The sequence below is a fragment of the Pleurodeles waltl genome, chromosome 8 (genome assembly GCF_031143425.1).
Source record: "Pleurodeles waltl isolate 20211129_DDA chromosome 8, aPleWal1.hap1.20221129, whole genome shotgun sequence".
Lineage (NCBI taxonomy): Eukaryota > Metazoa > Chordata > Amphibia > Caudata > Salamandridae > Pleurodeles > Pleurodeles waltl.
In genome coordinates, this window is record NC_090447.1 from 316,172,630 (window position 1) to 316,196,960 (window position 24,331).

At 44.7% G+C, this 24,331-nt stretch overlaps 1 protein-coding gene across 1 annotated transcript in view; it reads right to left on the bottom strand.

The window, feature by feature from the left end:
- DPT (dermatopontin) overlaps window positions 1-24,331 on the bottom strand; it is a 284,547-nt gene that overhangs the window by 150,285 nt on the left and 109,931 nt on the right. Inside the window, exon 2 of the mRNA XM_069204161.1 lies at window positions 11,451-11,576. Within this exon, the coding sequence (XP_069060262.1) occupies window positions 11,451-11,576 (126 nt within the window). The remainder of the gene's footprint in view (window positions 1-11,450; window positions 11,577-24,331) is intronic.

A 24,331-nucleotide genomic window follows, 5' to 3' on the forward strand; every position in this document is an offset into this window, starting at 1 on the left:
AATCACAAGTTGAAATATCACTTTTGTAATGATAAGTGTCTTTAGTTCTTCAAAGGAACAATTGTCTCTCGCAAGCTCAAAGTACCTGGTTTGCATCGAAATTACATGCACAAAGACTGCAGAGGAGGAGATGTGTGGCGATGTGTGGAAAACGGTAGGTGTGCGTTGGATTTCCGGGCGCACACAAGACGATGCATCGATTCTTTTCCACACAGCAAGGGCTTTGCGTCAAATTCTGGCATGTAGACTTGGATCCTCTTTGCGATGCGAGGACAATGCATGGAAATCCTCGGAGTGTGGGACGAAGTCACACCTGTTTCGTCGATCCGGTGGGTGATGCAGCAGAATTTCTGCTGCACGTTGATTCCGTCATTCTGGCTCGGCGATACATCGATCCGGTGAGCTGTGCGTCGAAGTTCCGGTCCCAACGTTGACACTACGTCAATCTCCACTCTGGGAGCCTGGCTGCATCGTTACAGTTCGGAGATGCAGGGATTTTCTCACCGCTGGACAGGCTATGCGTCGATTCCTGCAGGCTGTTCAACGATTTTCGGCACACAAGTCTTTTTGTCCCTGAAACTTCAGGAACAGGAGGCAAACTCAATCCAAGCCCTTGGAGAGCACTTCTCAGCAGAGCCAGAAACCAGCAAGGTAGCAGGACCACAGTAAGGCAGTCCAGGTGAGTCCTTTGGGAAGCCAGGCAGCTTCTCTTGGCAGAGTGTCTGTCCCAAGAAGTGTCTAGGTTGGTAGAGTCAGGGACCCAGTTTATATACCCAAAACTGCCTTTGAAGGGGGGAGACTTCAAAGAGTGGTTTTGAAGTGCACAAAGTCCCCTTTCAGTACAACCTTACTGCCAGTGACACAGTAGGATGTTTGGCAGTCCACTGTGTGAGGGCAGGCCACTGTCCTTTGAAATGTAAGTGTCACGCCCTCCACCGTTCTAGCTCAGGAAGACCCATTCAGTATGCAGATGTGTGCAGGTGTGACTGAGCATCCTGTGTTCGTGGTTGTCTGGGTGAAATGTACAAGGGAGCTGTCAACCAGCCCAACCCAGACATGGGTTGGAGACAGGCTGCAAGGCACAGAAGGATTTAAGTGCAGAAAAACGCTCCCTTTCTAAAAGTGGAATTTCTAAAATGGTAATATAAAATCCAACCTCACCAGTCAGCAGGATTTTGTATTACCATTCTGGCCATACTAAATATGACCTGTCGACCCCTTTCTGATCAGAACCTACCACTCAAACAGTATATGAGGGTAGCCCTAATGTTAGCCTATGAAAGAGGCAAGCCTCACAGCAGTGGAAAATGATTGTAGGAGTTTTCCACTACCAGGACATATAAAACACATAGGTATATGCCCTGCCTTTTACCTACACAGCACCCTCCCATGTGGGTTACCTAGGGCCTACTTTAGGGGTGACTTATATGTAGGAAAAGGGGAGTTTAAGGCTTGGCAAGTACTTTTAACTGCCAAGTTGAAGTGGCAGTGAAACTACACACACAGGCCTTGCAAAGGCAGGCTTGAGACATGGTTAAGGGGCTACTTATGTGGGTGGCACAATCAGTGCTGCCAGCCCACTAATACCATTTAATTTACAGGCCCTGGTCACATGCAGTGCACTTTACTAGGGACTTACAAATAAATTAAATATGTCAATTGAGTATGAGCAAATGTCAGCATATTTTAAGGGAGAGAGCATATGCACTTTAGCACTGGTTAGCAGTATGGTAAAGTGCGTAGAGTCCTAAAACCAGCAAAAACTGTGTCAAAAAGTGGAGGGAGGCAGGCAAAAAGTTGGGGGTGACCACCCTAAGGCTTTCAGGTCTAACAAGGTGATAAAAATGCTATGTTCAGCCATAAACATTGAGCAGAAGCTGCACTCTAGTTACCAATGTGAAACTTCTGGATTAGTGGAACAAATGAATTGTGCTCTGAAAGCTCAATTATCCAAAATGTGTGCATCTGCTTCTCTGAAATGGCCTGATGCTTTACCATTGGTTCTGATGAGCATGCAAAGTACACCAGATACAATGACTGAACTCTAGCCACATAAAATATTTATGGGCAGAGCCATGAGGTTGCCAGCTGTTCCTGCAAATGCATTTGTAAGCATAATAGATGACTTGGTGCTGGATTACTGCAAGGGTCCAGCTGATGTGGTTTGCTCTTTGGCTCACCAGGTGGAATAAATAGCAATGCCACCATCCCAAGACCAGTATCACAGTCTATGGACTGGTGATTGGGTGGTGATCAAGAAGCACGTGCGGATGTCTTGCATGGAGCCTAGGTTGAAGGGTCCCTTCCCGGTCATACTTGCAATGACGACTGCCACAAAGTGTGCCGGAATTCCAAACTGGATTCATATGAGTCATACACGTAAAGTCCCATATACATTGAATGATGAAGACCCAGTGTTCCTGGGAGCACCAGCAGAAACTGTACAGTCTCAAGAAGAAAAAGTGACAAAAACAGACCAAGAGACTGCAGAAGTAAAAACAGTGCAAACTGCAGATGATCCAGATCCAAGTACTCCTCTAACAGCTGAAATTGAGGACAATCCTGATACTCCTCTATCAGCAGAAACAGAAGTGGATGTGGCAGGAGAGTTGAGTCTGAGCCGGAGGAGTCTCCCAGAATCAGACGATTGGGAAAAAGAGACAAATCAAATATTGTTTCCTGAAGTAGCTGAAAGTGAAGTTGAGTTGAATCAAAATCACACAGTTCTGACTTTTCGCTGTAGAACCCCTCTACCTTTTTACCTCTGCTGTGCTCTGAGGCCTGCCCATAAAAGCACAGTTGCTATATTCTATGCCTAGAATTGGAGTTCCCTACATTGCCAGAGCAGGCAGCATTAATCTGGATTGGCATGAAATTGTGTCAATAGGGTGTGTGAAAACCATGAAACCATTGTATTATATGTGGTGCGTTGACAAACATGGCCACCAAAGAACAGCCACTTTTGTGCTGAGAACTGTGATTATGGAATATGAATGAAATTGAACTGAGCACTTATATCACTTTATAATGAATTGCACATGAAGCATGGAGCACTTTACACTTTTTCCAGCAAATTACAAATTATGAACTACAATTGCAAGCAGGAAAGTGAAAAGCATAAATTAGAAGACTAATGTGAAAGACATAAACAATGAGAAAGGACTAAACAAGCAGCCTATGAACAAGGTCCAGAGGGACCGAAACGCTTTGGTCTTTTTAAAATCAGATTTCAAACCAGTGCAAAACAAATTAGTTTACATCCCACTCGTAAGTGTGATTCGTTGATGTTAAGTATGTAACAGTTTTGGGGATATGTATGTGTGTGCGTGTGTATATATATATATATATATATATATATATATATATATATATATATATATATATATAATAGAAATTCACCTGTAATAACTAGAGTTATCTGAAGTAACTATAACTTGTGCCTTAAGGTAACTATAACTCGCACCCTCACCATGCACAGGTATCTGATCAATAATTTTACTGTAGATGTTACAGGGACTTTATCAATGATGTTGATAAATCTTGTCACTCATAACAAAGATGTCATGAGTGCTGTAATTTGAGGGGTAATTAGCAGTGCATGGCAAGGATGCGAGTTATAGTTACCTTAGGGCACGAGTTATAGCTAATTTAGATAACTCTATAACAGTTGAACTTCTATGGTTTTGTTCGAGTAAATTCAGAGCCTAACTATGATATCCTTGTAACCTTTAGTTTTTTCAGTGAATGTCTAAGTTTTTTAAATTCTATTTCCTAACTATGCCATCTCTCTAACCTTTGTTTTTTTCAGTGAAGTTCTGTGTTTTTTTAAATTCTATTTCCTAACTATAAGGTCCCTGTAACCTTTGGTTTTTTCAGTGAATGTTTATGTTTTTTAATGTATAGCAATTTTCATTACTATACCTTAATCCAACCACTGCCGCGCATGGCCGTGCACAGTGGTGGTTGACCACAGGGCCTGGCTGCCTGAAGCCAACCCCCTACAAGCACCCAAACTTGCACTGTGCACTGCTTTTGCCCGTGTGCAGCAAGGGGTTGCCCGCAAGGCCTGCAGCCAGTCCCTGCGGCCAACCCCCACAATCACCCAACCCTACTCTGCACACAGCCCTTTGGTCGTGCGCGACGGAAGTTGGCAGCAGCGTATCTCTATGGGTGTGCGAATAGTTGTAACAGGGTGTATCTGGGAATGGTAGTGGCTGTGAGAGTCTCTGGGTATGAGATTGCGTGCATCAGTGTCTGAGTGGGTGTGTCAGTGTCTGCACAGATCTCTGAGTGGATGCCTGAGGGTGTCAGTAGGACTGTGAGTGGGTGTGTGAGAGTCTGAGTGGGTGTGTGAATGTGTGAGTGCGTCTGTGAGTGGGTGCATGAGGGTCTGAGTGGGGTTGTGAGTGGATGCATAAGGGTCTGAGTGGGGTTGTGAGTGGATGCATAAGGGTCTGAGTGGGTCCGCAAGTGGGTGTGTGAGTGTCTGAGTGGGTCTGTGAATGGGTGCGTAAGGGTCTGAGTGGGTGTGTGAGTGGGAGAAAGAGATTAAAAGAGAGAGCGAGAGAGAGAGAGAAAAAGAGAGAGAGGGCGATAGATAAATCATTTTTTAGGCTTTAATGGATGGTATACTTAGAATTAGATATTTCTGCACAAATTGAAAAAAAAATGTATTTGACAATTATAAACAGTAAGATCACCTTTCAGTATGAGCTTTAAACATTTGCTTTTGAAAATAAATTATAGTAGGGAAATGACTAAGGATACACCAGCAGTTGAACCCCCAATGCTCAGTTTGAAAGCCTGTGACCTTCACCATTAGGCCACAGCTCTTTCTTTAGTTAAAATGTTTCTTGCCCTTTATGGGCTATCTGGGACCGTGGTGGGAGCCTCAAGGCCTCCCCTGCGGTCCCTGCTCATTATTTCTTTGTATTATTTTTGGCCCTTTAGAGGCTAGCTGGGATTGTGGGGTGCGCTCCAGGCCCTCCCCTGCGGTCCCATTGCTCTAGCAAGCAGCTTTTAACAGCAGCTGCATACTTTCTGAAACAATGTTTTCATCTGTTTTCCTTGCACGTATATTTGTGTGAAGGAAAGACAGATAAAAACTCTGCTTTCTGACAGCGGGACCTGTTTGGCAGGTCCTACTGTCAGAAAGCCATGTTATGTTTTCTGTGACTTGGCTGCAGCTGTCAAAGCTGCAGCCAAGCCACAGCAAACAGCTATGTCCTGGGGTTGGGCACTCTGGGACATAGCAGGAGCTGGCCCTAGGGGGTGGCAATCCCCAGGGCCATCAGTGGCTCCTTGTGGGGGCTGTGCGGTCCCCTCCAATGTAAATAGCCCCTGTGAGGTGGTGGTCCCTGGGGCCATGGGGGTCCGAATCGGACCCCCTTTCCATTTGTTACTGTTTGCCCTGGTGAGGTGGTGGTTCCCAGGGCTGCCGGGAAGGTCATCAGGCCTCCCCCACATAATAAAAGCATTTTGCCCTGGGGAAGTGGTTGTCCCGGGGGCCCGCTATCCCCTGCACATATTTTTCTGAATGCCCCGGGGAGGTGGTGGTCGCTGGGGTTTCAGGGGGGTGGTGCAGCCCCCCTGTATTCAATTTAGCAATACCTTGAGAAGGTGGTGGTCCTCAGGGAGCGGGGGAGCCACACATATGTATATATATCACCGTTGGGAGGTGGTGGTCCCTTGTTGCAAGGGGAGGCCACGCATGCCATGGGAAGCCGGTGGTCTCTGGGGCTGTGGATGGCCAGGATGCCCCCTCAATTAAAAAAAAACAATGCCCTTGGGACCTGGTCCACCCACACTCAGTGGTTATTAAAAAACAAGCACAGGAGCCTGAGTTATTTTTTTTTTTAATTACCGCAAATTTGTGATGTTATCGTGATTTTACTGTAACAGTTTAAATACATGCTTTTTAGGTCTGGGGTGTCCCTACCCTGGCCCATTTTCCTTTTTACGTCTCTTTCTGGGACTCTGCTGAAGCCGAGTCTCAAGATGGATGCCAACACTTCCTGGTTTAAAGTGTTGCCAGACAATCAGAGCTGTGCATTCCGCTGCATGAGCTTGTCATTATTCCTGAAGTCCTAGTGACCAGAGATATCTAAATTTAATTTCCCTTTAATATCTCCCAAAATTCTGAATGGATTTACACCAAATAAGCAAAAGCACAATCTGCGTACCGAAAGCTAGCTTTCTGCCAATTTTGGTGTAATTTCGTCCAGCTGTTCCACTGTAGTTGTGTCTAACGGTCCTGTGGGAGTTAACATGAGAAACACAACTTTTTTGACCCCCCCCCTTTTTCTTGGCCCCCCCCCGCTTGATGGATCACTCAAAACATTCCATGTACAGCAAGAATCACTGGCCACTTTGTTTTGGAAAATTTCATGAAGAATACACAACAAGAAAGAGCAGACCAGCACCCAAATACGAAGGTATGCCTAAGGTAATACAATCATGTGAAGAACAGTAAATGATAATGACCAGCGTATCACAAGTTACCAAAACGCGGGATGACAATATACCAGTAACTACAAGTTGCTTATGTTTTTGTGATTCCATGCTAGTCTCGTATTAAGTGAAAAAGACACAGACATAGTAGTGCACAGAATGTTCCCTAGGTTGAGGAGCCAAGTACGAAGACAAAATCCCAAGGGAAAGCAAAGAGTACTCACAAAGCTAGTGAAGGAAAATAAAGAAATTGACTTACGCTTTGATGTTTAAGGCTCATATTTATACTTTCTTAGCGCCGCAATTGCATTTTGTAAGTTAGCGCTGCTTTTGCTTCAAAAAATGACACAAATGCGGTGCTAAAAAAGTATAAATATGGGCCTAAGTACTTTGTGTGCTCCATATGCATGGTGAGAACCATGTTTCCATAGGTAAAGTGTTTTTTGACTTGCCTATACATTTGGCACCTTTTGACGAATCTTCCCGAAACGTTCCCAAAAAAGGGTACCGGTGATTCTTGTTGCACAAGGAACGTTTTGGGACGATCCGTCAAGTGGGTCTGAGAAAAAGGTGGGGGTAAAAAAAGCACGTTTCCCGTGTAAATTCCCATAGGAGTTTTTAACACAGCTACAGCCGAATCCACTAGACGGAATTACACCAAATTTGGCAGAAAGCTAGCTTTCGATATGCAGAATGTGCTTTTGATTATTTGGTGTAAATCTGTTTAGTGGTTTTTGCGATATTAAATAGAAAACAATGTGTATATCTAGGGCCGTGGATCTGTCGCAATGTTTTTGTGGCGATCGGGGTGAATTCATGAATGTGTGCGCCAACAGGAATGCTGTGATTGGCTGGCTGCAACCTGACCAGAAAGCTGCGTCTGCCGTTGTAGGTAACGGGTCATGGTCCCCCGAGCTGAAAAAAGAAATGAAAAGTGTGATAAGGGGAACACAGTGGAGTTACCCTGACCCCAGGGCTGTCAGATTATGATGTTACACAATGATTTTTTTCATGGTGTGCAATATTCACGAATAAGTTGCAACGCACGGGGCACCGCTGTGTAACGATGCAACGAATTCGCGAATATCAATAAAAAAATTAAAAAATTCACTGACTCATTCATACACTAATTCATTCACTCATAGTAGCACTCAGCCACTCACACATCCATTTACAGACCCACTCAGACTCTCAAGCACCCACTCACAGTTCCACACAGGCACTGATGCAGCCACTCACAGACCCACTCAGATCCTCACGTACTCACTCACAGACCTACTCAGACACTTACACACCCACTCTCATCCCCACTCAGACCCTCACGCACCCACTCACAGAGCCACTTAGACACTGAGACACCCACTCAGATGTCACAGACCCACTCAAAGCACCACTCAGACCCTCATGCACCCACTCTCCCCCCCCTGACAGACACTCTCACACCCAGAGACACCCTGTGTTAGACTTGGCATCATTGGCATGGACTCCCCTAACTTTTTGTCTCTACTTACCAGGTTGTTTCTGTGTGCTGGACTCTGTTTTTGTTGGTTTGTTTGCTCTGGACCCTTTACCACTGCTGACCAGTGCCAAAGTGTAGGTGTTCCCTGTATAAATTATTTGTGTACCTTGACTTATCCATGATTGGCATATTTGATTTACTGGTAAGTCCCTAGTAAAGTGCACTTGAGGTGCCCAGGGCCTGTAAATCAAATGCTACTCGTGGGCCTGCAGCACTGGTTGTGCCACCCACATTAGTAAACATGGCTCAGACCTGCCACTGCAGTGTATGTGAGTGCAGTTTTAAACTGCCAATTCAACTTGGCAAGTGTACCCACTTGCCAGGCCTAAACCTTCCCTTTTTATACATGTAAGGCACCCCTAAGGGGGGCCCTAGGTAGCCCCATGGACAGGGTGCAGTGTACGTTAAAGGCAGGACATGTACTTATGTGTTTTACAAGTCCTGACAGTGAAACACTGCCACATTTGGTTTTTACTGTTACAAGGCCTATCCCTCTCATAGGTTAACATGGGGGCTGCCTTTAAATATGTTTAATGTGCAGGTTCCCTTTGGGAGCAGATGGACATGTGGAGTTTGGGGTCTCTGAACTCACAATTTACAAATACATCTTTTAGTGAAGTTGTTTTTTAGATTGTGTGTTTGAAAATGCCACTTTTAGAAAGCAGGTATTTTCTTGCTTAAAGCATTCTGTGGTTCTGCTTGTTTGTGGATTCCCTATCTGGATCAGTTTGACAGTTGGGCTGTTTGCACCTCTCCTCTAAACAGTGACACAAAGGGAGCTTGGGTATAGCCTGCATATCCTGATGGGCCATCTGGGCTGAGGGAAAGGGAGGAGTGGTCACCTACACCTGAAAGGGCTGTACCTGCCCTCACACAATGCAGTTTCCAGGCCCCTGGTATGTATGTGGGACCTGGCCTGGGCAAGGCAGGATCTTGAAAACAACAGAGACTTTCCTTTGAATTAGGCCTACTTCAAAAGCAGAAAGGGGTATAAGAGGAGCACCCGAAACCTCTGAAAATTAGATTACTTCTGAAAACCATGAGGAACCTCTGCCAAGGAGAAGAGCTGGAGAAGCTAGAGGAGGAGTACTGCCCCTTTGCCTGTGACTGTGCTTTGCTGGGTTGGCCTGCAGTAGCTGCTTCTACCTTAGAGAGGACAAAGACTGACCTTTGTGTGACTTCCCACTGGTGAAGAATCTCCAAGGGCTTGAACTGAGCTTGCCTCCAGTTGTTGAAGTCTCAGGGCCATCAAAGACTTCCCCTGTCAGCACCTGGACTCTCTGCTGAGACTTCTGCCCTGCAAAATGGTGCCCAATCCAGTTCCTGGGCCCTTGAAAGGTGAAGCTGGCAGACAAGGACTGAAAATCCACGCACAGACCGCCGCGTGGGGAAATTTTTGAAGCACTTTCCAAGATGCGGCTGAGAAACGGCACGCCACCGGCTTTGCGGCTGAAATCTATGCTCCACCTGCATTGTGGCTGGAAGATCGATGCAACGAGGCTGGAGAAACAACGCGCAACATCTACTAACGGAGGCTGATAACATCACAAACCCCACCCATCCCGGTTTGGTGATACAGTGCAACCGGATTTTCAACGCAACATCGCTGGCCGCAGAAAAACAACGCAAAGCCTGCCCGGACCCGAGGTGTCTGTCCAGATTGACACATCGCTCTCTTGTGGGAGAGGAGAAACGATGCATGCCGACCCGACCGGAGAAGGAATGATGCATGGTCTCACTTGCGAGTGAGAAATCGATGCAGCGCTGACCTTTTCCGATGCACACTCGCCCGTGCGGTGTTATTTTGATGCTACCCAGGTACTTTTGTATGCTAACAACGTTCTCACTGTTTTCTAAAGGATTTAAGACTCGCTTGCTTTTTAAATTCATAACTTGACTTGTATATGAAGGATTTTTGTCATTTTTGTCTTGTTTTGTTTAGATAAATATCTATTTTTCTAAACCTGTGTTGTGTCATTTTGTAATGTTTTCACTGAGTTATTGTCTGTGTTGGTACAAATACTTTGCACCTTGCTTCTGAAGTTAAGCCTGCCTGCTCGTGCCAAGCTACCAAGGAGGTGAGAGGAGGTTAACTGAGGGTGATTCTCCTTTACCCTGACTAGAGAGAGGGTCCTTGCTTGGACGGGGCGTAACCTGTCTGCCAACCGAAGACCCCATTTCTAACACACTGTTACACCCATTCTCACACCCAAAGAGACAGACCCTTTGGCCGTACATGGTGTTGGGTTCGGTGGCTATGGTGGATGGCTGCAGGCCAGGCTCTGTGGCCAGCCCCCAAAGCACACAGCTGAAGGCCATGCATGGTTGGGAGGTTATAGGAGGATGGCCACAGGCCAGGCCCTGCAGTCAACCCATGCTGCGCATGACCAAAGGCCATACGCGGTGCTGGATTGGGTGGTTATAGGGGGTTGGTCGCAAGCCCCGTGGCCAATCCCTGCTGCACGCAGCCTTTGGCCGTGCATGGCGGTGGCTGAATTAACGTATAGTAATTAAAACTACTTTATGTCAAAGAATTATAGAAATTCACTGAAAAAACAAACGTTACAGGGACGTTATAGGTAGGTTCTGAATTTACTTGTACAAAGCAACAGAAATTCAGCAGTTATAGTTAGCTTTATTACAAGTAACTATAACTCATGACCTAAGATAACTATAACTCACACAATTGACATGCACTGCTAATTACCCCAGATATTACAACACTCATTACAACTTCTATAATGTCATTAAAAATATACAATGAAACATTAGCAGTCAAATTATTGAAGACAAAACTGTGCATAGTGGAGGCGCAATTTATAGGTACCTTACTGCGCGAGTTAGAGTTACTAGAAATAACTCTATAATTACTGAATTTATTTGGTTTTCTAGGAGGAAATTAAGTGAAAAAATATAATACACATATATATATGCATATATATATATGTATATAAATACCTGTAACCAAGGCAACTCAGTTGCTGAAACGCTTCAGATGTTGTCCGTGCTTCTCCAGCACTGCTTCCCGATATTTAGGAAGTTATACCCTTTAGCAAATATTGAGTGTGTGTCTTACCTGGCCTGATTGAAACCTGTTTGTGTGTGTATATATATGTGTGGGGGGGGGATAGATAAATAGATAGATAGATAGATAGATAGATAGATAGATAGATAGATAGATAGATAGATAGATAGATAGACTGGAACTGGCTGAGGAAATTAATTATGGATGTTGTTCCTGAATAAACTTGTCTTTTTGATGTAAACTGTTGTGTCTGGATTTCTGCAAATTGCAACAGGTACCCTTAGGGAAAACAACTTTATACTTGTTGGTCATTTTCTTTAGGTAGTGAGATTTCGGTCATTGCTCAAATCACGACTATGGTCTCTCTCTGACATGGCCTGACATTTCCACTTATTCCTTCAAAAGACGCTCATCTGTAGAATTATTTGATGCTAGAAAGGCTTCGTGTGAACTCACCAGCATGCATAGGGACATCTGCGGCTATACCGACAGCAGTAAAATTGCCACTCCCGGTCCAATACTGCTTGAAAATATTGGCTTTGGAATCCTGCCACAAGTCCGTTGTTCGAGCAGGTCTGATACCTGAGTAGGAAAGCAAAAACATATTAGTTATAAATAGCTGGAATATAGAAAAAAACGTTGACATCTGGTGCTCAATCTATTTTATCAGTGTGAGCTTTATAAAACAGTGAAAGTCTTGGGAGGGCAGCGTGCTACATAAAGAGGCGCTATTTTGAAATAAAGCGCAGAATTTAACGCAATAGAATAGTGCCAGCAGATGCCTCGGGGCTTTAAGGAAACACCAATGCTTTTCTTCCAATACATGGACATGGTTTTGCTCGAAGTCCAGGTCCCTGATCCATGCATCAGATAATCAGCAGTTTAAATTTAAACTATCTGGTTTTCTGTAGCAACGGAAGCTGTAAATCAATTACAGCCTATTTGCATTCTCTTAGTGTTAGAATGGGGACAATGCAATGCCCAAAGCAATTTAGTGAGAAATTATTGTCTTATAAATGTAACATAGCTTGATGTAAATGGAAATAATTTTGTAAGATTAAGCTTAAAATGCACTGGCTTTTCTGGTTCAATTAAACCTCAGTGGGGGAAATAATGCAGAACTCTATGAGAATTCCCAGTGGGTACAAAGTTTATTGCGATGTCTCTACAGAAAGCTTCAGATGTCTGTCATACACATCACTATATACAGTACTACATCGAGGAGGCTTTGGCAGGGACATCTTAAGGATTTTGAATCCCCCAAGCCAAACATATTTAGGTCCCCTGTTCGAAACAACTCTGAATTATTATACATTTTCTACTCATTCACGACCTCTGCCACTATGGTGGGATCATTGACAACCATCTTCCTTGGCCCTGAGGCTCTGTGAGGTCTTTGTTCACAGCTGTTGCTGTGAAAGACATACATTGGACTATTGTAGCTCCAGGCTTATACCAGCCATTAGAAGCCCAGAGCTACTCCATTGTCTCAATGGAGTGTCAATATTCCAATCTGCTAATACTTCTCTACACTGCACGTTGACATATGGCCTTCCCTTGTAGATTACAGTGAGCCCGACCTTGGCGAAAGCAGTCTCCAGCTGAATTGCACAGGAAAAACAGAAAGACTAGTGGTCTCACCAAGTATTCTATACACACTGGCCCATATTTATACTTTTTTTGCACCACATTTGCATAGTTTCTTGACGCAAAATTGGAACAAATTTACAAAATACAATTGTATATTGTACGTTTGTGCTGCTTTTGCGTCCAAAAATGACGCAAATGCGGCACTGAAAAAGTATAAATATGGGCCACTGTGTGGCATAGTTTGTCAGCCACTTTCAGGCATACAGTGCTAATGGATGCTTTGGTTTACTGCACTGCCTCTGCTGCATGTGACTCATATTTGCAATCCTTTGGCACTAGCCTGTGAAGGCAGTAACTCGAAAAGAACGATGCAGTCACAGAGAGAACGCACAATGTCAATCTTTACTGTACAGTAAGTGCCACATACTGCATAAAGACAAAGGCTTCTGCAGTTGGGCTAGATTTATGCACTTTAAATGTTAAACTCATGCTATATCTGACCAGAATCTAATTGGTATTTTTCCTTAATTCTCACTAATTCTCAGATAGGGGCTGGAATGACTTGGCTGCTGGGTTTACTAAAAAAAAAATCTATACAAACTAGGACTATCACAAAAGCTTAACCATAGGGACCTTTGAAAGATGGGGGCACTGGGCCAGAGCCCACTTTGCCCATGCCATAAAATGTCTCTGGATTTTGGGTCAGTCCTTTGTTCATGGCTTGCTTCCCTGTCTATCTCTGCTCCCTGGTCTTCAATAAAAGAACTGTCCTCAATATTCCTGTAATTGTCCCATGCTTAAAGTATTTCTTCTTTATCATGGCTTTTGATTGGCTGAGTTATATTCTTCATGGAGCTATTTATCTCTTTAATTTTATAGCTATGGGAGTCCATGTTATGCTCCGTCATCCTGTTGCCTCTGCAGATACAGCACTCTACTCTTAGGTGGCTCATTCATTGCAACTTCCCCTAACCCATCTTTGTCCTCCGGCCTTTCTTCTAAGTGTACAAAACTCAGCACTGCTGAAGTTCAGTGCCACACTCTCACATATTTTGCCTCTTTATTCCCTCTCCATGACTTTTTCTTCCCTCTACTTTTTCTCTTCCTTTGGCTTCCTCTGACTCCTTTGTCTCTCCTCCCCTCCACCCCCCATGGAGTCTCCTGCTCTGCACTTTGCCATTGCCAGACGCTTTTAAAATTAAGCCAAAAAAGAGTACAATGGTTCTGTAGGATTCCTTTCCCCACAGATTCATTTGACCAGTCCGAATCAATTTATCTGTTTATCTAAATGCAAAAGATGCACACAAGAGCCACTCGATCCACAAGTGAAAGTGAAAGACAACCCTGAAGATGCCACCCATCACTGTTCTGTAATAGTGTATCCACAAGTGGATACACTGTTACTGTTCAGTGATTGGTGGCTGGTGATTCATCTCAGAATTGTGTAAAGAACCACTGCAGATGATAGAAAAATGAAGATTATTTATAAATTTGGAAGTCAGAAAACAACATCCATATGGTGGCTTCATTGCTGATTTAGCTGTCAGGTTGTTACAGAGATGGCTCATGTCCTGAGAAGACCTTTGTATTCAGTACACAGGATCGAAACGTCAATAAGACTCCAGGGTTGTCTTTGCAAAACTTTTGTGATATGTCACAAAATTTGGAATTGAACTTTTATATGGGACAATTGGTGTGAGACCCCAAGGTATATAAGTGTATGCAGACATGTAATTTATGTATTTCTCACTACTAAACACTGTACCATCTGCACTAATGTAGAATGATTATTGTATTCTCATAATGCAATAATGTAATGGTTCTTAGATTGAATGGCTCTTGTTGCATTTAGTGGAAGTGTGAGATGAATTCAGACAGGTTAACTGTGCAATATACCTGTTGAGAAAAATAATCCTATGGAAATGTTGTACTCTGTTATAACTACATACCTAGGTTGATGAAGTGGGTATAAGGGCTAGTCTTGTATTTATACTTTAAAATTAGGCCATTGTTGTCAAAGCGAGTAGTACAACCGGCCATCTTGAAAGTGTGATTAGTATACTTTCAAAATTGATGCCGCAGTGCACGACACAATGTTGCGTCACGAAACATAGTGGCCATCCTGAAGATATACCTAAGAATCTATCAAGTTGACTGAAAATCACTGTTTTTGGCAGTTATATTGCAATTAAAAAAGCACTTGCAAAGCCCAAAGCAGCAACCAAACAGCATTGAAAATGTGAGACTGGTGTACACCCTGAATATCGACACCACAATATCAATGGGGCACAATATAGAGGACAGAATATCCAAAATAAAATATCAGCAGGTAAGTACGCCTAGATTGTTTTATACCTAACTCCACATATGTGTACCTGTGCTTTATATACATCTTCAAGGTGCATAGATGTGGAGTTAGGAATAGTGAATCTATTCCTCCCCTTTAAGCACTTACCTTACAATATGTTGTCCCTCCATCTTCCGTACTCTATATCAATATATTGCTATATTCTGGGAGTCGACATTCAGTACTACAACCTGCAAGATCAGTTGGCATTGCTAGTGCTACTTTTATGTAGCTGTTCATTCAGCACTTATTCTACTTTTAAGCACTGTAAACAGCATATTTTACTATGGTGTTCAATTTGCCAACCTTTGAGGAATGGAAGTCTGTGTTGGCCTTGGTCGAATTCAAATTCAACTGCATGTACCAATAGCGACTAATTATTCACTGAGAAATCATTTATTTTAATTATTCTGGCTAATTCCTTTGAATGCTATGGATGTTACTGATCAGAGGAGGACTCTTGTGTGTTTGCTTGCTTCACACACCTTAGAACTTCCAATACGTTCAGTGCAATATTCTTTCAGTGTAGGCCAGTTCTCCTTCAGACAATAGAGCTGAAAATGCACAGTATTCAATTCCACTTTAGAGTTACTATTGTCCACCTTACAAAAAATATTAAACCTATCTCCAGCGATGGAAAAAGGATACTACCAGCAGTGGCCCACACATTCAGAATGGGTGATGTGGCAGCACTAATCTAAGAGTGTGCCCCAGCCTAGCCCTCATTTCCATCCTTCTTTTCCCAGCCTGTTCAAAGTCTGTATCAAGCCTTCACCTGTTCTTCTCTGGAATCTGTTTCCACTTTTACATCTATGCTAGTGAGTACTTTCCAAACCCTGTCCCTCCATTTGGATGGGCACCTGGACATAACAGCATCCAGCTTTCAGGTGGTGCATTTTGGGGGCTTTTTGTATAAGCCAGCAGAAGCTTAACAGTAAATCTGACAATGCATGTCTGAGTTCATAGCAGTGAAAATAAGTGAGAATTTATGGTTGTTAGACCTGACAGCCGTAGGGTGGTCATCCTCCAACTTTTTGCCTGCCTCCCTCCACTTTTCTGACACTGTTTTTTGTTGGCTTTAGTACTCTGCGCATTTTACCACTGCTAACCATTGCTAAAGTGCACATGCTCTCTCACCTAAACATGATAACATTGGTTCCTACACAATTGGCATATGTAATGTACTGGTATGTCCCTAGTAAAGTATATTACATGTGCCCAGGGCCTGCAAATTAAATGCAACTAGTGAGCCGGCAGCACTGATTGCCCCAGCCCCATACGTAGCCCCTTAACCATGTCTCAGGCCTGCCATTGCAAGGTCTGTGTGTGCCGTTTTACTGCCACTTTGAGTTGGCATTTAAAATTACTTGCCAAGCCTCAAAACTCCCCCTTTTCTACATATACGTCTCCCCTAAGGTAGGGCCTAGGAAACCCATAGGACTGGGTGCTATGTAAATAAAAGGCAGGACATGTACCTATGCGTTTTACATGTCCTGGTAGTGGAAAACTACAAAGCCATTTTCCACTATTAGGAGGCCTGCTTCCCTCATAGACTAGCATTAGAACTGCCCTCATATACTTTTGAGTAGTAGATTCTGATCTGGAAGGAGTAGCCAGGTCATATGTAGCATGGCCAGAATGGTAATAGAAAATCCTGCTTACTGGTGAGGTTGAATTTAATATTACTATTTTAGAAATGCCACTTTTAGAAAGTGAGCATTTCTCTACACTTACTGCCATCTGTGCTGTACAGCCTGTCTCCAATACACATCTGGTCTGTGCTGGTTGACAGCTCCCCTTGTGTATTCCACCCAGACAACCACAAACACAGGACATCCAGTCACACCTGCCTTCATCTGCATACTGAATGGGTCTTCCTGAAAGGGTGGAGGGGCTCACACTTACATTTCAAAGGTCAGTGGCCTGCTCTCACACAAAGGACTGATAACCCTCCACAGGGACCCTGGCAGACAGGACTGGACTGAAAGGGGAACGTGTCCACTTCAAAACCACTCTTTGATGTTTCTTCCACATCAAAGGCATTTTTGGGTAAATAAACTGGGTCCCTGACCCCACCAAATCAGACACTTCAGGATCTACACCTGAAATCTGTCAGAAGAACTGCCTGTGTGGCTGCCCAAAAGACTCATCTGGACTGCTTTGCTGGGAAGGACTGCTGTCCTGCTTGTTGCCCTGCTGCCTGCTGGACTCCTGACTGTGCTGGAAGGACTCTGCCTCCCCCAAAAGTGCTCGCCAAGGGCTAGGATTTAGCTGGCCTCCTGTTCGGAAGTCTCATGGACAGCAAAGACTTCACCTACTAGCTTTCAGCTAGTTTTCCAACTTCAGGGATGACTGCACTAACGCTGCAGCCTGTTCCCACTCGGTGGACATCGCTGCTTGCAACAACCACAGCCTGTAAACGCAAGTCTGAGACACCGTTGATGTCAAACAGGGTCATCACAACACTGTAAAGTTGACACATTACATTTTGACTGACTAGATCCATCGACCCTGTTGGGTCACAAGGAACCAAAGCAAAACCACCGACCCGCACCAGCTCCCCCTGCAACCGGATGAAACCAACGCCTCACCTCAACTTGCCTTGTAGTGTGGAACTGACGCCTCATCTCCCCGGACACCGTAAGGGACTGACACAGCACTGGCCCAGCGGTGCCTCATCTCCCTGACTCCGTGTGATGTCCTTTCTTCTTTGTTTTCCAAAGGTAGTGTACCTGAGGGTCCATGTGACTCAGTTACCGGCACCTATGGCATCGGATTATTGGGAACGACTCTGTCAACGATGCCGTGATAGCCCCAGTTGGAGCTATTGTGTTTCTAATCCCTTTAGTGGGATTTAATCTTTACAAATTCATAATTTTGCTGGTGTACATTGGATTTTCATAGTTCCAACAGTATTTTATTCATATAAATATTCTCTATTTTTCTAAACCTGTGTGGTGTATTTTTGTAGTGTTTTCACTGTGTTATTGTATAGGATCTTAAGATCTTGTATAAACACTTTACACATTGCCTTCTAAGTTAAACCTGACTGCTCAAGGCCAAGCTACCGGAGGGTGGGCACAGGATCATTTGGATTGTGTTGCGACTTACCCTGCCTAGGATTGTGGTCCCTACTTGGACAACAGTGTATACCTCTGCCAACTAGAGAACCCATTTCTAAAAATGGTGCTTGCCTTCTGTTCAGAGGAATTAAAAGTGCTTTTTCAGCCTTCTCAGATGGTGGAAAACCAAATGGTGAAGCTTGACAATGGGCTTACTTTAAACAGTTAAACATCAGCTATCACTTAAGTCTGTTTTTTCAAGGAAGGCGCTTTGTTACATTCTTTTCTGCTTGAGTTTGTGAGGCTTCATTTCAGAAAATGTATTTTTTGTGGTCTCCAGGTTAGACTATGTAAAGTCTCTTTATCTGAATGTTCCCAAGGGTTTTGTAAAATAGCTCCAAGTTGTGCTTAATTTCCTGGTCCTCCTGGGGACAGAATACGAAAGTTTGCATCTGGCACCTCTGTTCTCCACTCTAATATCTAGCTCCTGATAACAGCCAGATTTACTTTTAAGATTTTTTGTATTGCGCACTGATCTGTTTTTTTTTAGCTAATCATAAAGCTTTTTAAACACCTAGCTTACCACAAACACACAAGACTTCCATCTCAGGATATTTTAAAGGAGGTCTGAGATTCCAGAAACAATACAAGGTGGAAAAGTTGTTTTCATCATTGCTCAACTTCTTAAGCAGCCAACCTCTTCTGAACTTCACTGAGTTGTCCACATAAAATACTGTTCTGTTATCTACATAGTGTGCTTTTTTTTAACCCTGATCTCTCTCCAGCAGAAACATTAATCACCAGTGTTATCTTGACATTTTTATTGTAGCCTGAAATCTGCTGGACACACCAGAAACACTGCCACAGGTGCTTGTAAACCCATACGTTATTTCTAAATACAGAACCCTAAGGACAGTACCAGGTGCAGCTGCACCAGCCGTACCACTCTAAAGCCATCCCTGACTCCAGCAGTTTTTTATGATCTAATCTATCATGCAGTACCAATAGTGCCAATAGTTGCCATCCAGTGGCATTGACTCAATTCAACTCAGCCTCTCTGCTGCTCTTGATACTATTGACCAAGGGCGTTTGTGTGGTAGACAAGAGCCAGTGGAAGGCGTACAGGTCAGAACTTGAATATAGCCTTACTGCCCACCGTAGTGGGCTATACCGCCATTAGAGGCTCGCTCCAGCATTAAAGGCCAGAGCCCAATGTGAGGGCCTTTAATAAGGGAGTGGGACTTTAATGTCAGTATAGCCCAGGTACGGAGGGCTATAAGGTTACTAGAACATTCTGCCACTAGAGGGCAGAATGTTATAATAAACAGTTGTGAACGAAAACATTGGAATGTTGGAGCTCATGGGTTCTACTGGCCATTAGAAGCCCGGAGCACTCCATTGTTTTCACTAGAGCTCCCAACATTCCAATGTTCTAATATTGAGTAATATGCAAATATACATTAGGACAATGTTAAATACAAGCACATTGATCTCCAATATGAGGTGGGAAGTTCTGGAGTAGATGCTGTCCATTAGAGACATTACGTTAGTGAAAATGTGCTGACTTGGTAACTACTGTTATTTGAGTATTAAAGGTTAAAACTGAGTCAGAAATAACACCTTTATGTCTGGCAATTTGTACAGGTTCTGGGAAACGCCTTAACTCAAGCACCAAAAAGTAATTAGTTACCTGAGTTGTACATACTTAAGAGTAGAAATTCAGTTTTACTTGAATGTAAACACAGATGATTGATGGCCATCAAGTTCTCTACAGCTCTTAGATGTGAGTGTGCTGCTACTGTGTCAAGTTGTTGTTCATGAAGAGCTACAATGATCTCAGTATCATCAGCATACATTTTATACCGGAGCCTATGGGCTTTAATTTGATGGACTAATGGAATCATGTAAATATTGAACATTAGGGGCGACAATGCAGGACCCTGAGAATCACTATAGGCTTGGGGACTGGATGCAGATTTAAATTGTCCACTTAAAACAGGTTGAGTATAATCTGTCAAAAAGGACAGAATCCAAATTAGAACATTGGAATGTTGAGAGTTCCATTGAAGACTATGGAGTGGCTCTGGGTTTATAATGGCTGGTGTAGGAGGCTGGACTGGCTTGTAGTGGGTACCAAGAGGTACTTACACCTTGCACCAGGCCCAGGTATCCCTTATTAGTGTAGAGGGGTGTCTAGCAGCTTAGGCTGATAGAAAAGGTAGCTTAGCAGAGCAGCTTAGGCTGAACTAGGAGACGAGTGAAGCTCCTACAGTACCACTTGTGTCATATGCACAATATCATAAGAAAACACAATACACTGATATACTAAAAATAAAGGTACTTTATTTTTATGACAATATGCCAAAGTATCTCAGTGAGTACCCTCAGTATGAGGATAGCAAATATACACAAGATATATGTACACAATACCAAAATAGGCAGTAATAGCAATGGAAAACAGTGCAAACAATGTATAGTCACAATAGAATGCAATGGGGGCACATAGGGATAGGGGCAACACAAACCATATACTCTAGAAGTGGAATGCGAGCCACAAATGGACCCCAAACCTATGTGACCTTGTAGAGGGTCGCTGGGACTGTAAGAAAACAGTGAGGGTTAGAAAAATAGCCCACCCCAAGACCCTGAAAAGTGGGTGCAAAGTGCACCTAAGTTCCCCAAAGAGCACAGAAGTCGTGATAGGGGAATTCTGCAGGAAAGACCAACACCAGCAATGCAACAACGATGTATTTCCATACGAGAGTACCTGTGGAACAAGGGGACCAAGTCCAAAAGTCACGATCAAGTCGGGAGTGGGCAGATGCCCAGGAAATGCCAGCTGTGGGTGCAAAGAAGCTGCCACCGGATGGTAGAAGCTGTGGATTCTGCAAGAACAACAAGGGCTAGAAACTTCCCCTTTGGAGGATGGATGTCACACGTCATGAAGAGTCGTGCAGAGGTATTTCCGTGCAGAAAGACCGCCAACAAGCCTTGCTAGCTGCAAAGGTCGCGGTTAGGGTTTTTGGATGCTGCTGTAGCCCAGGAGGGACCAGGATGTCGCCAGTTGCGTGAGGAGACAGAGGGGGCGTCCAGCAAGACAAAGAGCCCACTCAGAAGCAAGCAGCACCCGCAGAAGTGCCAGAACAAGCACTACGAAGTGGAGTGAACCGGAGCTCACCCAAAGTCACAAAGGAGGGTCCCACGATGCCGGAGGACAACTCAGGAGGTCGTGCACTGCAGGTTAGAGTGCCGGGGACCCAGGCTTGGCTGTGCACAAAGGAAATCCTGGAAGAGTGCAAAGGAGCCGGAGTAGCTGCAAAACACGTGGTTCCCAGCAATGCAGTCTAGCGTGGGGAGGCAAGGACTTACCTCCACCAAACCTGGACTGAAGAGTCACTGGACTGTGGGAGTCACTTGGACAGAGTTGCTGAGTTCAAGGGACCTCGCTCGTCGTGCTGAGAGGAGACCCAGAGGACCGGTGATGCAGCTCTTTGGTGCCTGCGGTTGCAGGGGGAAGATTCCGTCGACCCACGGGAGATTTCTTCGGAGCTTCTAGTGCAGAGAGGAGGCAGACTACCCCCACAGCATGCACCACCAGGAAAACAGTCGAGAAGGCGGCAGGATCAGCGTTACAAGGTCGCAGTAGTCGTCTTTGCTACTTTGTTGAAGTTTTGCAGGCTTCCAGCGCGGTCAGCAGTCGATTCCTTGGCAGAAAGTGAAGAGAGAGATGCAGAGGAACTCTGATGAGCTCTTGCATTCGTTATCTAAGGAATTCCCCAAATCAGAGACCCTAAATAGCCAGAAAAGGAGGTTTGTCTACCTAGGAGAGAGGATAGGCTAGCAACACCTGAAGGAGCCTATCAGAAGGAGTCTCTGACGTCACCTGCTGGCACTGGCCACTCAGAGCAGTCCAGTGTGCTAGCAGCACCTCTGTTTCCAAGATGGCAGAGGTCTGGAGCACACTGGAGGAGCTCTGGGCACCTCCCAGGGGAGGTGCAGGTCAGGGGAGTGGTCACTCCCCTTTCCTTTGTCCAGTTTTGCGCCAGAGCAGGGCTGATGGATCCCTGAACCGGTGCAGACTGGCTTATGCAGAGATGGGCACCATCTGTGCCCATCAAAGCATTTCCAGAGGCTGGGGGAGGCTACTCCTCCCAAGCCCTAACACCTTTTTCCAAAGGGAGAGGGTGTAACACCCTCTCTCTGAGGAAGTCCTTTGTTCTGCCTTCCTGGGCCAAGCCTGGCTGGACCCCAGGAGGGCAGACACCTGTCTGAGGGGTTGGCAGCAGCAGCAGCTGCAGTGAAACCCCGGGAAAGGCAGTTTGGCAGTACCCGGGTCTGAGCTAGAGACTCGGGGGATCATGGAATTGTCTACCCAATGCCAGAATGGCATTGGGTGACAATTTCATGATCTTAGACATGTTACATGGCCATGTTCGGAGTTACCATTGTGACGCTATACATATGTCGTGACATATGTATAGTGCACGCATGTAATGGTGTCCCCGCACTCACAAAGTCTGGGGAATTTGCCCTGAACAATGTGGGAGCACCTTGGCTAGTGCCAGGGTGCCCACACACTAAGTAACTTAGCACCCAGCCTTTACCAGGTAAAGGTTAGACATATAGGTGACTTATAAGTTACTTAAGTGCAGTGGTAAATGGCTGTGAAATAACGTGGACGTTATTTCACTGAGGCTCCACTGGCAGGCCTGTGTAAGAATTGTCAGATCTCCCTATGGGTGGCATAAGAAATGCTGCAGCCCATAGGGATCTCCTGGAACCCCAATACCCTGGGTACATCAGTACCATATACTAGGGAATTATAAGGGTGTTCGGGATGCCAATGTAAATTGGTGAAATTGGTCACTAGACTGTTAGTGACAATTTGGAAAGAAATGAGAGAGCATAACCACTGAGGTTCTGGTTAGCAGAGCCTCAGTGAGACAGTTAGGCATCACACAGGGAACACATACATATAGGTCACAAACTTATGAGCACTGGGGCCCTGACTAGCAGGGTCCCAGTGACACATAACAAACATACTGAAAACATAGGGTTTTTACTATGAGCACTGGGCCCTGGCTAGCAGGATCCCAGTGAGACAGTGAAAACACCCTGACATCCACTCACAAACAGGCCAAAAGTGGGGGTAACAAGGCTAGAAAGAGGCTACTTTCTCACACAACCCCCCCGCCCCCCAAACAAAGGACAATAAGGCTAACCTTGGACAGTTGAGATTTTATTGTCTAAGTGGTGATAAGTAGAGAGTAGCTCTGCAATAGACTGGTTACTCCCTTTATCATCCACTATATGGTTACTTCCCTGTGGGGATGTAAACCACCCTGTTTGAAGTTTTTTAGCTAAGCAACAATGTGAAGATATATTTTCAGAGTTTCTATCAGTAAGTTTTAGTTTAGAGCAGTGGGAATTATCCACTGAACCTATTTCTAGTGATGAGAATGCCAGACAGGGATGCTGTCTCAGTAAAGCCATAGCTGGGCAAAAACTTTGTCCATATGGCTGGAAGAGAGAACAGGGATGCTGTTTCTCTTTAGTTGGAGCAGGGCAGGGATGCTGTCCTATGAGCTCCGCACTAGGGCAGGGATGCTGTCCTAAGTGTTGTGAGGCAGTGCAGGGTTTCTGCACTAAAGTTTCTCTGGGAGGGTTGGATGGATGTTCCATGTTAACTAAAATGGTGCTCTTTTTTCACCAATATTAGTTATCCCACAGAGAGGTACTTCCACCTCAGGGAGTACAGCTATGCCAGCTGATGATTCCCTTGGAACAAGTGCCACCCCGGGAGAGGTTTCTCCCACCACAGGAATGGTATCCTGAATGGCAGGGTGGTTAGGGGATACTGTGATACCCTTTTTACCTGTTGTTGGAGAGGGATCCTGAATTTTCAGGCCTTCTCTCCTTTGCTTTTTCATTTCAGTAGAAATGAGAGGGAACAATTCCTCAGGGATACCCAGCATGGCTGCATGGGTATAAAACTCTACATCAGCCCAACCTGAGGCCTCTAGGTCATTACCTAAGAGACAGTCTACAGGTAAGCTAGGTGACACTGCCACCTGCTTAGGGCCAGTAACTCCACCCCAACTAAGCTGAACTATAGCTAAGGGAAGAAACTTAGTGGAGTTATGGACATCAATAATCTTATACTGTTGTCCAATGATGTGTTGTTCAGGAGCCACAAGGTTTTCAGTCACCAAAGTGATACTGGCACCTGTGTCCCTGTAGGCCTGGCCCTCAACACCATTTATTGAAACTGTCTGCCTGTACTTATCAATTGTAAGGGGACAAGCAGCCAGTGTGGCAAGGCCAATGCCACTAGGTGT